Source organism: Oryctolagus cuniculus, chromosome 3 (assembly GCF_051225735.1).
Source record: "Oryctolagus cuniculus isolate XC-2025 breed Fujian yellow rabbit chromosome 3, ASM5122573v1, whole genome shotgun sequence".
In the NCBI taxonomy this organism is placed as follows: Eukaryota; Metazoa; Chordata; class Mammalia; order Lagomorpha; family Leporidae; genus Oryctolagus; species Oryctolagus cuniculus.
In genome coordinates, this window is record NC_142869.1 from 17,897,050 (window position 1) to 17,913,975 (window position 16,926).

Here is a 16,926-nt window from a genome sequence, read left to right on the forward strand (position 1 = left end):
ACAGGTGTATGCCCCATGTGCACCGCTCTCGCCCCCTTTCCTGCAATAACTCAGGTCCCCTTCCCGGGACAGCGACAGCCCCGTAGTTCTGCCTCAGAGACGCCGCGCACGCAGTCGTCTCCTCGCCGTCGCCCGGCGCTCGCCCCGCGCAAAGCCAAAAGTTGTCCGCGTCCCCGGCCCGGTCGGAGTCCGCCCGAGAAGCCGGTGCAGCGCAGTGTCCGCTGCGGAGGCAGTGACCTGACCCTGCGGCCAGCGACCTGCGGGCTGCTCTCTCCGCAGCGCCCGGCACCCCTCCCGCGCCATCTAGGATTCCATTTTCGGGAAGAGCAGCAACGCCCGCAACCCCTCTGGTGTAGACTCCTCGCGTTTCTCCTCGATTGCTCTTTCCGATTTCGGCTTTCGCCACGCTGCTGGCGGGAGGCGCGACGGAGCCACTGGGGCCCCTGGGTCGCCGTGCGTGCGCGGGACCCCGGCCGGGGATGGAGAGCCAGCCCACCGACAGGTGCCGCCTCTCCGCCGGGTCGTCGGTAGCAGTCTTTGTCCGCTCGCCCTTCCTCCGGGGCCGCGCACTCCGGCGTGCGGCCGGCAGGTGGCGCGGACGGTTCACGGAGAGCCGCTGCGGGGGCTGGAGAGAAGAGACCACCCCCCCCCGGGAGGTCGCCCTCCCGCTGGGACCCAGGCCCGTCCCAGGAGGGCGCCAAAAGAGGGGGCGGCCTGGGCGGAGGAAGGGAGGCCTCGGCGCTAGGGATCGGGGCTCTTTGAAGCGTCCGGAGGAATGTACGGGGCAGCGTCCGGGGGTCCGTTCGCGCCCCGCGCGCTGCGGTGAGCAGACCACGGCCCGAGTGGCCCGTGGTGCCCCGGAGGCGCAGGCTTGCGGGTTTCTGTGGGTCCTGCTGCGGCCCGGGATGCTGTCGGAGCGCGGAACTGGTGCAGGTCCCGCACGCACAACTCAGCCTTTCGCTTCGACCCCCTCCGGCGCGCCTGCGACTCGCTGGGGCCGGTGTCAGGGTCGCCCTCTCCCTCAAGCTAGCCCCGCGCAGCCAAGGCCCGTCCCGAGGTGTCTGGCCGCGGCTGGAGTCCCGGCCCCCGGGCGAGTCCCACGCGCGGACAACGTCGCTGGCTCGATTGCCCGAGGCAGAGACTGCGGCCCGCTGCAGACTGGACGTCGGGGACCGGCTGTGTCTCCATTCCCTTGGGCAGCTGGGCACCGGGACAGAGTCGGGGGAGCCCAGGCTCGGGGGTCCCCAAAGAGCGTGTCTGTTGAGGCGCCCCGAAGCCCTCACGCAGGCCCGGACGCAGGGGACCGTGGTGCGGAAAGCGGTGGCCGCGAGGGCCCGGCCAGCCTGACGCTCTTTGGACTTCACCACCAGTGCCCCGCAGTGCCTCTCACACCGCCCCCTGGGGAGACGAGGCCGCCCACATTTTCTAGGGTTCCCCCCCAGTCCATCACGAGCCTTGCGGAGCTCGCCCCGTTGCCCAAGGACTTGACCCCAAGAGGTGACGTCGGGAACCTAGCCAGTGCCGTCTCGCGCGGGCGGGGACCGGGGCCAGGTCGCCCCCTCGAGCCCCCCGAGACTGCGCGCCCCGCGGAGCCTGGGGGGCGGGTCCGGGGGCGGGCTCCGAGCTGGGGGCGGGGCCCCGGCCGCCCCGTCTGCGCCGCCATTGGTCGCGGGGCCGAGACTGGCGGGCGCGCGTCACGGGCGGGGCCCACCCCCTTGGCAATGTCTTCAGCCCGCTGCTCTCCTAACTTAAGCATTTATTCCACTGGGATAGGAGCGGCAGGAGCGGCGTTGGCACCGGCGAACCATGGCTGGGATTTTCTATTTCGTCTTCTTTTCGTTTCTCTTTGGGGTCTGCGACGCTGTCACCGGTTCCAGGGTGTACCCCGCGAATGAAGGTAGGAGCGCGGGCAGCCCGCCTGTGGTAGGGGGCCAGAGGTCGGAGAGGGGACAGTCCGCGGGTGCGGAGTCCTCGGAGCGCGGGGCCGGCTGGCACGGGGAGGACACAGGCGTGCGCGGTGCGTGCCCGACTCCCGAAGGGGACCGCAGCGAAGGGATCCGCAAAAGGGGAGCGGGGAACGGCCGGGCTGAGGGCCCCGAAGCGGTGACCCGTGCCAGCGGCCGGGCTGCGCAAGTTTACGGCGAAGGCCAAAGTTTACCAGCATCCGCGGGCTAGGCGGGCTGCAGGAGCCCCGAGGGATGCACCGGAGCCGACGCCGGCACTTAACGGGGCGGGAGGAAGTGGGGGCAGAAAATCACGGACCAAGTCCTCCCGACGACCAGCCCTGGGCGAGGGGGCGCGCACTCCGGGGGCGAAGGCACGGCTTAGCGCCCCCGCGTTCTTGCGAAAGCCTTGCCAGCAAGGGTCGGGTTCTGCAAAGTTTCCCGAACCCCGCGCTTCCCGGGACCCGGCGACGGGGCCTCCGCAGCGTGGCGGTAGTGGCGCCGCTGACCTGATTTCTAGCACCCGGCCTCTGATTCCTTAATCCTCGCCTGGCCCGCGCTCCGGGGGTACAATCGCCTTCTATCGCCCCCACCCCGCGTATATCGGGGAGCCCGAAGCAAGTTGGCTATAGTCGAGTTTTCACCCGAGAACAGTGCACCAAGGCTAGTTGGAGGAAACACGCGCGCCCGTCGGGATTTGTGTCGGTGCCCGGTTTTCTGCGCGTCTTTTCGGACGGGTTGGGGGTGCTGCGTGTGGCGGGAGTGCCTGGGTCGCGGGTGGGGGTGGGGAGGGGAGCGCGACGTCTTTTAGTTTCGGTGAGCCCAGAAAGAGACAAGCTGTGTGCGTGCGTGTGTCCGTGTGCGCGCGCGCAAATGCGTGCATGTGGGTGCGCGGAGTCCTGCGTGGACGCGAACGATTGTGTGTCGGTGCTCCTGCACCAAGTGCGCGTGTTCCCGCGTGCACCCGGCCTTGCGTCTGGCTGGTGGGCTCTTTTCCACCCACTTACCCCATCCCTCCGCCGTCCACCACTCACCCCATCCCTCTGCCGTCCACCCTCGCACCTCATCCATCCATCTGTCCGTCTCTCCATCTCTCGGTCTCCTAGGGCATCCCTGTGCAAGCTATCATTTCCCCTGTTCCGAAGGAGGGAGCCAAAAACCAACTTAGGCTTGGCTGGGCAGCGGGTATCCGGAGCTCTGCAGACCGAGGCTCCGAGAGAGGCAGGCACCTGCGCGCAGACGCTGCCTGGGAGCCAAGGAGCGCCCTCCCGCCGTCCCGAGCCCGCAGGCTTTCTAAAGCGGCCTCTGGGGCCGCCTCGGCCTCCGCCGCCGCCCCTCCGTCCCTAGGGTCTTTTCCCCCCTGAGTGGAGTCGAGGATTCCGATTCTCCTGGCGACTTCGCACACTTGTTAGGACGTCCCCTAAGATCGCTCGCCCCAGACGTGCAAACCGTGTTTCTTTCTACCTTTTATCTTCCACATTTCTCTTTTTGAATCAAAACTTTGGAGCCCTAGACAAAAAGGGGGAGCTGAGGCAGCCGTAGGCTAATGTTGAAAGAAGCGGATGGGGGGGGCCTACCCCCTCCCGACGGCTCCTCTCCCTAAAAATTAATTCATTTTGTTGCTCTTTATTCCTATCACGTTTCCTTTTTCTCCCTTTTACCCTCCCTTTCTACTCCCTCCCTTTTTTTGTAAATTGGGTCTTATTGTTCCCTTTGTGTCCCTAATCCACCTTACATAAATCCAAATGGATGTAGCGGGCTTTTCTCTTGGGATCCAGAAAGGAGAATGAGTAGGGGGGCGCAACTCCCTGCGGGAGCGACCCCAGGGAAGGCTGTACATTTTAAAATAATTAACAGACCCCAGGAATTCCATACTCCTCAGGAAAACCCGGCGGGGGGCGGGGAGGGGAGGAGAGGGTGGGGGTTGATTGACTTTAACTCCAGGGACTAAGGGTGGAAAAGAAGAAAGTGGGCAGAATTGGGGGCCTGGAGGGTAGACTGAGTTAGGGTGCACAGAACCCAGGACTGAGGTTTTCCACCCCCACCCTTCCCCCAGCCTAAGGAGCCGGCCTCGCTGATGAAATTAATAACCTAGTGGTTCCTGTGAGAGAGGCCTTTGGGCAGCCCGGGCCTGCGGATCGCGGTGGCCTAGGGGAAGGTGGAGGGGTTTGGAGTTCATCGCGTCCTTTTTCGTGTCCTTGATCCTTGCACTGTTCCAGCCTGATCGGGCTCGGCGCCTCTGTAGGCGCCCTTCTCCATCCCCCGCAGCCGGGACTCAGACTCCAACGTGCAGCACCAGCATACTAAGTCCATTAGGCAGCACTCCACACCTAAAATTCAAACGAGCGAATTCTTCAAGGGAAGAGGACGGCCTGCAATTGTCCTCCCAGAGACCTGGCAAAGTGAGGACACTTCAGTGCCATTTGCATTCTAATTCTCGTAGTCTGGCATTCCCCCCTTTCTGCAACTTTGATATTTAAAAAGAGCAGCCCATACCACATCCGGGGCCTATTTATTTGCAGCAGGAGGAGGAGGAAATGTTTAGGGGAGGGGAGCCTTTCGGTGACCCTTTGGATACTCTCTGGGAGCATTCCCTTGTGACTCTGTCACCATGATGATGAGTTATGTGGTCATCTGAAACTTGCAAAAGCAAATAATCCGAGTAGATACCAGACAGAGATGAATGCAAATTTTGCTCTGGAGTGTAACTTCCCTACCTAGCTGTATTTATTATTATTATTATTTGAGCTGTGCTGGAGATCCTCTATTCATCCTTTTTAGAAAATGAATCAACTGAGGCCTGGGATGGAATTTTAAATGCTAAGCAAGTTAAATAAATAAGAACCTGCAGATTTCAAGAGGGGAGAAGATCAAGTGAGTAATGATTATTTACATAAGTGAGACGAAGTTTAGGTTTTGATCAGAGTCGGCACATATGGAAACGTTCAGGCAAATGGTTTTTGTGTTATTGGCTTTTTGCGATTGGAAATTAATCTATTTTTCTTTTTTCTTTTTTTTTTTTTTTTCTTTTTTTTTTGCAGTTACTCTATTGGATTCCAGATCCGTTCAGGGAGAACTTGGGTGGATAGCAAGTCCTTTGGAAGGAGGGGTAAGTTGTGAGTTGCTTTCTGATCCAGAGAGTAAAAAAGGAGTGATTAGCAACGTTCTGAGAGTCCTAATGGCTTGATTCTTGTTGATTGTGGTAAGGGGGTCAGATTTCCATCATGGCCTATGAAGTGAATTAGGCTTTGTTGGAGAAATCCTATACTCCCTTTGGATAACTCTGTCATAGAAGAACTAGAAACCAAAAGGGCAAAAGGGGTTTCAAAATTAGGAGATTGGTGGAGGCATAGACCTAGATGGCTATTTAAAACTGAAATACCCACAAGAAATACGATCTGGGGACCAAGTTGAATTTGTGCCTACCACTACGATGACCCATGGAGTTCCAGTAGGGTTAGTTTTAGAGCAATTGTTTCGCTTCCAGATGAGGAAAATGAAGAAATAAAGATGCCTGAGAGGATACATTTCTAATTGTACCAGCACATGCAGCCAGGAGGCTCCTGACCTTGCTCCTACAGCCCCAAATCAGCTATTATTCTCTTCTGCAGTCTGAAAGAAAATCCTGTGAACCTGTTCCAGGGCCCTGTGGATATGGACAGGATATTGCCAAGTTTGTGCATTGCTAGTGTTGAGTGTACAAAACTTAAGTATTTGGACCCTTGGATCTTTAGGGATCGGAGAGGCTGGATTACAAAGTGTGAAAACTCATCCTTGTTCATCTATTCGTGATTTTGTTGCACTTGTCCTCAATACCTCGGTGAGAGGATTCGGGGGAATATTACGAGGTCCATGACCACATAATCGCTACCTTGCAACGGCAGGTCAGATTGAATCAGCTTTGGAAAGAAATCAGTACAACATGGAACTCTGAATTCTGCCAAATTGAAATAACACTCACCTCCTTTAAAAATCAAGCAGATCAGCCAACATTCGCATGCTTGACAGTTTAAGACTGAGTCAATTGATTAAAAACAATGGGGGTGAAAGATGAGGATTCTTTACTGGACAAAAAATTGTTAATGCCGGAACCCTGTATGGCACTTCACAACTGTCTTTTGAATAAATCATAAAGGATTAAAAAAATAAAGATTCCTAAGAGCCGTCGAAGATGTGTTTCAGAAATAAAAGTAGATGAGAAAACAGTCCAGGAAATAAAGAATTTTAGGCTGCATTTTCCCCACGCAGATTTTGTAGTCCATCTGAATGAGATGGAGGTAGCCCTGCCTTCCTGTTTTTCTGCCTGAACTTGACTGCCCTTGGTTGTGGTCTCTGCTAAAAAATTCTAGTAGGCCCTTACAACCATTTTTTTTTAAAGGGGTAGGAGAGTGATTGGCAGGCTTCTGGCAGTGTAGACAGGCTGTATTCACTGCTGATTGCAGGCAATTGCCCTCATCCTTTGAATGTGAAGAAAGGTACAGCTTTATCTTGGTGAGAGTTGGACTCATTGTTAATCCCATACCCTGGAAAGGTCACTGAATCAGGCCGCGCTTTCCCAGGCTACACCAGGGGTGTCGCTCCCTAGGTTAAAATGTAGAACTGTGAGCAAATAGGGCATGGAAGATATCAGTACTCGTATTAATAAGTTTAATGAGCCTTATTTTTCCTACTGTCTGCTCGGAAGTGTGAAGACAAAATGCATTTAGTATGATTTTGAGCCTGCCTTTTCAGTAATATACAAATGACCTTTATATAAAAATAAGAAGTGATATGAGAGTGCAGTCTGTGGTCTAATTTCTGGAACGCTTTCATTTCAACTTAATAACTTAATATGTTGAAAACATCAACAGTCCTCCCTCCCTCCCCCGACCAAACACTGAAAAAGCATCTGGTCATTTTTTCTGGACACAAAATTTCTTTGGGTTGTCTTGAAATCTATTTTAAAAATACTATGCGTAGTTTATTTTCTGTAACTGAAAATCCTCTATTGGCTGAAGGTAGGCAGGTTTTTTTTCCTCTTTCTCTAGATGTTAGACTTTTAAGTTTATGAAACTTTATGACAAATTATAAGGTATAATCTCCAGATTTTATCATTGAGAAAAGACTCCAGGCTCAGAGTGAAGGGATGAAATGGGTTTACACAAGCTTCTGGTGGGTTGTTTTAAAAGTTCTTTCTAGCAGGGGTTAGAAGCATGCGGCATCTTCTATTACTCAAAATCACTACTTGGAGTTAGAATATTTCACATCTTTCTTTGCTGTAAAAGGAGGCTAGAAGTTTTGCCTGATAATGATATTTACTTCTTGGTACAGATCTTATCTTTGAGGAGAAAATGTGGGACAGGTGTACAGCAGCTTAAGAACCTAATTGGGACACCTAGTCCTGCCTCCCTCTACTTCCAGTCCAAACCCTGCTGATGCACACCAGCAGAGGCAGCAGCTACTCGGGTCCCTGCCACCTCCAGGGAAAGACCTCAATGGGGTTTCTTTTTCCTACTTTGGCCTGGCCCAGCTCTGGCTGTTGCAGGTATCTGGGGAGTGAACTAGTTGATGGAAGAACTCTGTCTCTCTGCCTTTCAAATAAAATGTAAAGGAAAATATAAATAAATAAAGAGAAAATGAAAACTTGAGTTGACAATAGCACCAAGTAAAATATGAAATAGAGTCAGAGGCAGCTCACGGTCCGTAAGAACAGCTAAGTGGAGCATGAGAATAAAGGAAAGTGCTGGCTCCTCATGACAAGGTTGTACCAAAAAAATTAACTTCTTGGTCATGTTCACCTAAAGGAGTCTATTGAATTACTGATGGTGATTTCCAGTCTAAGGGAGGATTTGAGACTATTCAGGTGAATTGATTAACATGGTTAGAAAATTAAGTGTAGGCTGGGAAGTGTAGTCCTGAATTACCCAGTTCAAACTGGGGAAATAGCTCTGTGTTCTCATTTACACTGATAAATATATTTTCCATGTTCTCTTTGTTCTGAGATGAGAAGCATACTGAGTTGTTTTTTTTTTTTAAAGTGGGGATCTATTTTTGGATTTACATGAATTTCTCCAAAGAGTAAATTACTGATGATTTATTGCTTACTGGATAAAAAAAAATCACCACAGGGCATTTATCCCTCCAAGTTCCAAGTTTCATAATGGTAACAGATGAAAGGAATACAGAATTTTATGCATTTTGGCCTTTCACATAGTAACATTTCTGTCCATTAAAAGTTTTCAAAGGCACACATGGGAAACCTGCTAAAAGATACATTATGAATCTACGTACTTCATTGGATGAATGGAATTTTAAGTGGAATTATTGTAGAATGCAATTTTTTAAACTATCTTTTTTCTTCTAATTGTATTCACGTAGTAGACACTTAAGTTGATTTGTAGCATAACTATATCAATGCATTACTGTATATGCTAATGAAGCATAGGAGGCTGCCTCCCAGCCCAGTAGGAACCCCCAAACTGTTGTACTGCTTTTAGGATTATTTTTAAAAGCAATGCTGGGAGTGAAACTACTATTTTAGTCACAGTGAATTCTGCTGAATTCAGAATTAGCCATTAGAATCTTTGTGTTAGAAAGTAGATTGCAAAGAAAACACTAAGATTCTCCTGTAGTGTTCTTAAGCTTGCAATTATAAATAACATATTTTTAACATCCACCAAATAATTAGAAACAAAATATATGCATATTTTTCTCATGTGTTTATTTTTAAAAATAAGAGCAAGTACAAAAAAAATTTTTATTGAATACATACTCTTGAAAAGTTTTCTACTATAAATGACAGCTTATCTGAGAAACCTAATCATAAAATTCAATCTATTTTTCTGGGATTACCAAAACCAGAACAGTAGGGTTTTTTCTTTCCTCCTTTAAAGAGTAGTAATAGTACCCCCCCCCGCCAAAAAAAAATCCAATCGACTTTTTTTAGATATTACAGAGCAAAGTTCTGACAGGAGCTCCACTAATTAACTGATAATTGTCTTTCTTTGGCAAGCTCTTCTCTTCCTGCTCTTAATTTGCAGGTCTCTCTGTTCAGTGGTTGCAACAACACACATACTAGTTTTTCACTTATGAGCAAATTTGAACTGTTGCCACTTGAAATTGTAGCTGTTGTAATAGGTGAATTCGAGGTTGTTAGACCACCACAAGGAATGGCTTGCAAACTCACAAGCAATAAATCCACCATTGCCTCAGGATTTGGGGCAAAAGAATGAAACCATTTAAAATTAAAAAAAAAAAAACCTACCTCCCTAATAAAATATTATCTTTTTTCCCATAAGATGCTTTATTAATGAGGAATCATACTCAGAAGTTTTCTTCATTATTGAAAGAAAAATAATAAGTGTCCTATGAGAATAAAAAAAGATTGACAAATCCCTGTATGATGAAACTTTGTAATTGATACATTTCCTTTGGATCTTTGCAGTGGGAGGAAGTGAGTATTATGGATGAAAAAAATACGCCAATCCGAACCTACCAAGTGTGCAACGTGATGGAACCGAGCCAGAACAACTGGCTACGAACTGATTGGATCACCCGAGAAGGGGCTCAGAGGGTGTATATTGAGATCAAGTTCACCTTGAGGGACTGCAATAGTCTTCCGGGCGTCATGGGGACTTGCAAGGAGACCTTTAACCTGTACTACTACGAATCAGACAACGACAAAGAGCGCTTCATTAGAGAGAGCCAGTTTGCCAAGATCGACACCATTGCTGCTGACGAGAGCTTCACCCAAGTGGACATTGGTGATCGAATCATGAAGCTGAATACGGAGATCCGGGATGTAGGGCCGCTGAGCAGAAAAGGATTTTACCTGGCTTTTCAGGATGTGGGGGCCTGCATAGCCCTAGTGTCTGTCCGTGTGTTCTATAAGAAGTGTCCACTCACCGTTCGCAATCTGGCCCAGTTTCCAGATACCATCACAGGGGCTGATACCTCATCTCTGGTGGAAGTTCGAGGCTCCTGCGTCAACAACTCAGAAGAGAAGGATGTGCCAAAAATGTACTGTGGGGCAGATGGTGAGTGGCTGGTACCCATTGGCAACTGTTTGTGCAACGCTGGGCATGAAGAGCAGAGTGGAGAATGCCAAGGTAAGAGGGACCATGTTGCACTTTTCATTAGGGCTTAGTGCACGTAATTAAATCAGAGATGAGACTAAATGGAGTAAAGCCAGTAATTAGCTGCCCCTGTGGGATGTGGTCGGACAGAGGGGTCTAATGAGTAAGTGCTATAGCTCCAGGTGGCAAGGCTAAGACGTTTCTAATACTGACAAAATAAATGACGCTGCTGTAATCAGCAGAAGGCAAACACAGTTGCTAACAGGCACTTAGCTCTGAACCCGCATGATATGTCCTCTGAAATGTAAATGAACTCGCTGAAGAAATGGGCTTGATTGATCCTTCCTTAAAGAGGGTGGACATATTTTCGAGGCATGGTTTTCATGTCCATAGATTTGGTAAAATGACAAAGATGGTAAATTTCTCTCATGCATACGTACATGACTGATTTAAATAGGGAATTGTGATTGGTTGTTTCACTTCCCTCTCACTGATTGAAATTGAGCTATCTGAAGAAAGTCCATTTGTTTTCTGACCTTGTGGACCAGTGGGGATTCTCCCCAGCAAAGTGGAGTAACAATATTCTGAGTGCATTCTGTTCCACTGAACACCCGTTGATAGGGTCTCTAAGTGAAATTAATCCTGATGAAAGACCTCTTTATTTCTCTTAGGAGGTGATAATAGAGCTACTAAGAGTCTTCTTATTTCATCAGTAGTAAGAGGCAATCATAAATTGTGATCCATTTGGTTTATTGAGTTTTTCTAGACATCTACATATTTTTATCATGTTCATTACTATTTATCACATTACTAAGGTGATTTTTCTTTTCTCACCTAAGGTTCAGGTCGGTGTATGCAATTAATTCTTGCTTTGTTTCCCCTTTATGGTCTTTTGTTTGTAGCATTTTTGTATTTGAGTGTGGATTTCTCCTCTCCTGTGATTAAGTCTTGGGGTTAAGTGTTTAAAACAATCAGTTATCAGTTTTTGTTTTGCTTGGTATTTATTTTTATTGGTTATCAGAAGTTGCCTGTTGCCAGCCCTGTCATGGTTACCACCAAAGAGTTCAGTGTAAGCGGTCCCTTCTGTGGGACAGATCAGATTAATCTTATCGCAGGGTGATTATGGAGCTGTGGATGGCATTGCCACATGGTTCATCTGATTTGGTGATTAAAGAGTCTGAAATAACTGACTGCCAAACAATTTGTCTGGCATTTCAACTATCTTAATAATAGGGCAGGATTAACTGTGGGACATTCCACTTGACTGACTGAAAATCAACAGTTATAACCTAAGGAAAATTGCATTTTCGGTGATTTGCTGTCATAAATTTATGTGCTTCTCCTTTCATACTTTGTACTTTACTAAATACCATTCTTGATTTGCTGTAGTTATTTCTAGGAGTAACTAATAATGAATGCCATTTAATTTCATTATAAATACAATAGACTGCTGACTTTTGCTGTTGACCTAGAGCTAGAAAAAGGGAAACTTGTAAACTGTCAGTTTGCTTTCAAATAAATAGTTCTTCCTTTTTTGTTTGCCCTTGACTTTGCAACCACTAGATGAAGCTGAAAATGAATTGAAAACCCTGAAGTATATTCTGGTAATAGTATTAGAAAGCAGGTGACTGCATTATTATTGGCACCTACATTTCAATGATCATAGCAGGAACAAGTGATACGAACAGGAGAGAGGCACCCCACCCTGTGTTATAGTAAATTGCTGCACTTTCTGGTTTTTCTAAGACAGGAACTTGAGTATCTTATATATATGTGTGATATATATATACACATATACATATATACACACACACACACCCATCTCCTTTGGCTTCCATTTCCTGCTAAAATGTTCATTCTTCCAGCATTAGCACATCTCTGTATCTGTATCATTGATTTTCAATTGTCACAGAGCCCAGTAACTCATACATTGCTACATGTGCAACTCCTTGACATTTTTATAACCCAAATTAGAAGGAAAAGAGAAAAAGATGGAGGGCGAAGTGAATGTAAAGGCAATTGAACATTTTAGTGGTTTGCTTTATGGAAATAATCTTGAGAATACAGTTAATCATGTGCTTTGTGGAAGGGAGGGGCTCAATGTTTCAGATCCAGTCCATTTCTGAGAAAACTATTCCTAACACAAAGCCAGTTGCTTAATTGAAGAGGAGGATTGATTGAGCTATTTTCATACACATTACTTGGATTTTATTTTCCTGCTCATATAATGATTACTTCTTTTAAAAATATATATTTTTACATGAAGCCTTGCAGTTTGTCTTCATTGCTATGAAATGAGAATCTCTGATGATCTCAGGGAAGAAGGAAAAACTTGAATGACAAAGGATTCTTAAATCCCAAACTTGGGGGTACTTTTTAAAGATGACTGTAAAAATCTTGGGAGTAATAAAAATGGTGGACCTTACTTTTGACATCATTACTGATATCAGGGAAGAATCCAGTTGTCAGAAAGAGTATGGGGACAAGGGAATGCATATCAATTTGGTCATTTAGCTGTATGTCCTTCAGCAGATTTTATAAGCCTTCTGAGCCTTTGTGTGTTCATCCATAAAATGGGATGATAATTCCCATTATGGAGCAAAACCACATGGATGGTTTTGAGAAATGTATCATGAGGCAGTTTTGTCCTTGTGTGGAACATCTAAGTGTAATTAAGCTAAGAGACCTGTGTTGCCATAAGCAATATAAGGAATACAATCTTAAGGAATACAACCTTAACTGTTGTATATGGTAGTCTGTCAGTGACTGAAATATCATTATGTGGCACGTGGCTGATGTACTTGGCATGCAGACTTGCTTTGAGGAGGTGGTAGAAGTCATCTTAGAGATCATCAAACACTGTACCTGGATTAATATCAGCATTTCTTTTACCTTATTCTCTTCCCCCGGGTATACCTGTTGACCTGGAAGAGTGTTGAATTCAGACAGTGAAAGGGATGTCCACCTTGGAAGCCACTCCTCAGAGTGAAGGTTAAAGATAGGAAGCATCCCTCTTCCTTACCTAACAAACAGTACTGTCCATCTTCTCCTGTCATACGGAAAGCAGTATTTGGAGAGTGTCTTTTTTTTCCTCTTTAAGACAAAACTTTTCTTTGAATGAGGGAAAAGTGATTTGGGGGTGGGACAAGACAGAGGGTGTAAAGAGAGCTGAAGAAGGGATATAAAGGAGAACTGGCCAGGTCTTCTGAGCTCTGGCAGTCAGTCCCTCCCTGATTGTCTTTTCAATGGGTCCACTGTGACAGGACAAATAGAAGAACAGGTGAAAGGTCACCTACTTCCTCATCCATCTTCCTAGGGGTCAGAGAGGTCAGAGTGAAGATTGATTAAGATCTTAAATGTTTGACAAAGGATCCTTGGGCAAAAATGGCCAGGGCGGATGGGGGCCTGGGGTGTGCTGTTGTTTGAATCTAACCCTGGTCATCCACCAGAGTCCTCAAGGGACCTTGGGGACAGAGGGACACTTCCTCTTGCAGCTCTTGCTCCCCAGCCGCACATGCTAATGCAGAGGAAGGTGTCTCACAGGTGTCAAGAGCATCAGGGTGATGACTGGCCCGCCCTCCTAAGCAGCTGCAAGTTCATTGTGCCTTGAATAACAGATCTGAAATGCTTTGATTTGGTCTCAGTAGGTGAGCTAAGCATGATAGCCAGTCAGGACTGGAGTTAGCGGCCTTTTGCGCTTGCCTCGTGACTGGACACAGAGGATAACTTAACTGTGCTAGTTTATCTAGTTACCAGGCCCCTGCAGTCTGTCAGGAAAAGGAAACAAAATCCACCTCAGAGTCCCCTCCTCCAAACCAAACCTCAGTGAGGAAAAGTTCCAGATGTTTCACAGGATTGTTTTCATTACCTCCAAAATATTAAGCAGAGGGAGCAGAGGAAAATGTTCTGTATTAACTTATTTTTTGCTTAATTAAAAAGTTGAAAAATGAAAAGAGAGCCCTAGACTTACTCTCTGGGAAATATTAATAAGCAATGTTTCCAGAGAGTATAATATAAAAATAATTCTGGTAAAAAGAAAACATTCTTATGGAGTCATTCAGAAGGTCACATAATCACAACTGTGACAAAATTAAGCTAGGCAGACAGCAAGCCTTGCTGAAATATGCAATTTTGCTATGAATTGAGGCCATAGAGATAAAGGACATAGACTATATATTGTTGCATATTTAACAGAGTCATAGCATCAAAAGGTGTCTTGTTAAAGGCTCTTATAAGATAGAATGAGATAGAAATGCTTTGATGGTTATAAAATAGAAAAAAAGAGAAAAAAAGAGAGCTATGTCAAAAAAATATGATTACTTTGTTTTTCTAATACCTATAGGAAGACCTTAGAGAGAGAAGTAATGGAAAGGGGGCATTTTAAATACAGTTCAGAGAGATGCTGTTTCATATCCTTTCCACTTTTGAGGTTTTTCTCCTGCCTTTGAATCATGTCTTTAAGAATCAATTGCTTGAATCACACGGTTGCTTTTATCTGCAGCTTTGAAGCATGGCTGTGATCACTGAAAAACCCAATTCTTCATGTCTGAGAACAGGGTTTAATTATTGTCCTTTTTCTGTCATACTTTTTTATTTCTCATTCTTTGTGTGACCAGGCTTCTTTTGTGAGCGTGAATCACAATGGTCTCTATTTGGGGTTCACCACGTATTGCATAGGAATTATCTCAGGGATTTTGAAATATGGTATTTAAGGTTTGATGACTTCTTTTAGTCTAACTGTTCTTCCTTGTGCCTTTCAAAATTGTATTAAGACATAATTATTTTGTTAAGACTGGAGCATTTAGGAGAAAGGCTAACTAAATGGTTTCTCAGTTACTACTGAGCAAGCACAGATGACTGATATAAGTTTGACCTTCACATCTTTGAACTTTAATACTTAATTTTTTGGGCATAGTTGATAATTTTTAACATTACTAAAGAAGTACATGCTTCTCAGAAAAATTTCAAATGCACAATTTTTTTTAATGATTTATTTATTGAAAGGCAGAGTCACAGAGACAGAAGGAGAGAGAGAGAGAGAGAGAGAAATATCTTCCTTCCACTGATTCACTCCCCAAATGGCCTGAAACAGTTAGGGTTGGGCCAGGCTAAAGCCAGGAGCCAGGAGCTTCTTCCAAGTCTCCTATGTGGGTGCAGGGGCCCAAACATTTGAGCCATTTTCTGCTGCATTCCCAGGCACATTAACAGGGAGCTGGGTTAGAAGTAGAATATCTAGGACTTGAACCATATGGAATATGGCACTGCAGGCAGTGGCTTAACCTGCTGTGACATTAGTGCTGGCCCTTGAAATGCACAGTGTTTAAATTAAGATCTGTAAGTGTTCCATTCTGTACACACACACAGGTGTCAAACTCTTATTCTAACTTTCTTTGTTACCATTCTTAATTTGTCAGGTAACCCAAACACCTACATAGATGTATTTTAAAAATAGCAAATTAGGCCATCGCCGTAGCTCGCTAGGCTAATCCTTCGCCTGCGGCGCCAGCACTCCCAGGTTCTGGTCCCGATTGGGGTGCCAGATTCTGTCCTGGTTGCTCCTCTTCCAGTCCAGCTCTCTGTTGTGGCCCGGGAGGGCAGTGGAGGATGGCCCAAGTGCTTGGGCCCCTGTACCCGCATGGGAGACCAAGAAGAAGCACCTGGCTCCTGGCTTTGTATCCGCACAGTGCGCCTGCTGCAGCACGCCAGCCTTAGTGGCCATTTGGGGGATGAACCAATGGAAGGAAGACCTTTCTCTCTGTCTCTCTCTCTCACTATCTAACTCTGCCTGTCAAAATAAATAAATAAATAAATAAAATAGCAAATTAATTCATCCTTTTAATTGTCATCTTGTCTTTTGGAGGCTGACTATCCTGAACATCATTCCAAATTAGAGAATATAGATTTTTTTCATTCTTTAATAATAGTCTGTAGTATGAATACCATACTTTAACATTATTGGCAGATACTTAGGTTGTTTTTGTATTTCCTGGTAATACTTTTAAAGAAACACATAAACTTCTAAATTATACATGTATGTTGGTATTGCAAATAATTAAATGATTAACTTTGCTTTTTTTTTTCTGGTTTAACTGGGTTAAGTGAATTTAATAATACTTTCTTGTCATGAGAATGTAAGTGGAAAAGTGCAGTCCATTTAACTAAACTAGTAACACCAATAATGATTATGGAAATACGAAATCTCATTCACTGAGTGAATGAATGAGTGAATATGTAAGGATCTATAACCAGTGTCATATTATTTGTTGGAGTCCAGTGTCTTGGAGTCAACATGATTTGTATCAAAATCTTTGCATATGACTAATGTTTTATTTATTTATTTTAATTTTGCACAGATTCAATGTGATTTGTAGATACAATTCTATGAACATAATTTCTCCCCCCCCCACTCTCTTCCCTTCCCACTTTTTTTTTGTTTGTTTTTTGAAGTAACATATTGTAAAAATTACAGTAAAAAGACTTACTACTTCAGCGAATAAGAAGCTTATCAACTAAAAAGCAAAATAACACTAGTTTAGTGGGAATATTGACAATGACTATAAACAGCAATTGAATGGAAAAATGACTCACCCATATACAGTGAATTTTAAAGTAGTCACAGTTCATTAAAACTATACTAGTGTAACATTCTTAACCATTGGTTTTTCAAAGTTATAAAATAAAATTTTAAAAAACTATGGAGAAATACTGATGCACCCAGGCATTTTTTTTCTTTTTTCTCTCTTTCTTTTTTGTTTGTCCTTTAAATTTTAGCTCCCCCATGTAAGGGAGATCATGTAGTGCTTGTCTTTCTGTGTTTGGCTGTTTTTGTTTGTTTGTTTGTTTGTTTGTTTTTTTTTTTTTTTGGACAGGCAGAGTGGACAGTGAGAGAGAGAGACAGAGAGAAAGGTCTTCCTTTTGCTGTTGGTTCA

General features: G+C 45.6%; 1 protein-coding gene across 2 annotated transcripts in view; it reads left to right on the plus strand.

Annotated features, from left to right (window-relative positions):
• Positions 1-1,707: 1,707 nt before the first annotated feature.
• EPHA4 (EPH receptor A4) overlaps positions 1,708-16,926 on the plus strand; it is a 157,856-nt gene continuing 142,637 nt past the window's right edge. The window contains exons 1-3 of one of the 2 annotated variants that reach the window (XM_002712496.6): positions 1,708-1,897; positions 4,985-5,052; positions 9,367-10,030. In XM_002712496.6, the coding sequence (XP_002712542.1) occupies positions 1,807-1,897; positions 4,985-5,052; positions 9,367-10,030 (823 nt within the window). In that variant the 5' untranslated portion in view covers positions 1,708-1,806. The remainder of the gene's footprint in view (positions 1,898-4,984; positions 5,053-9,366; positions 10,031-16,926) is intronic. The other variant, XM_008259229.5, reaches the window with a different exon arrangement.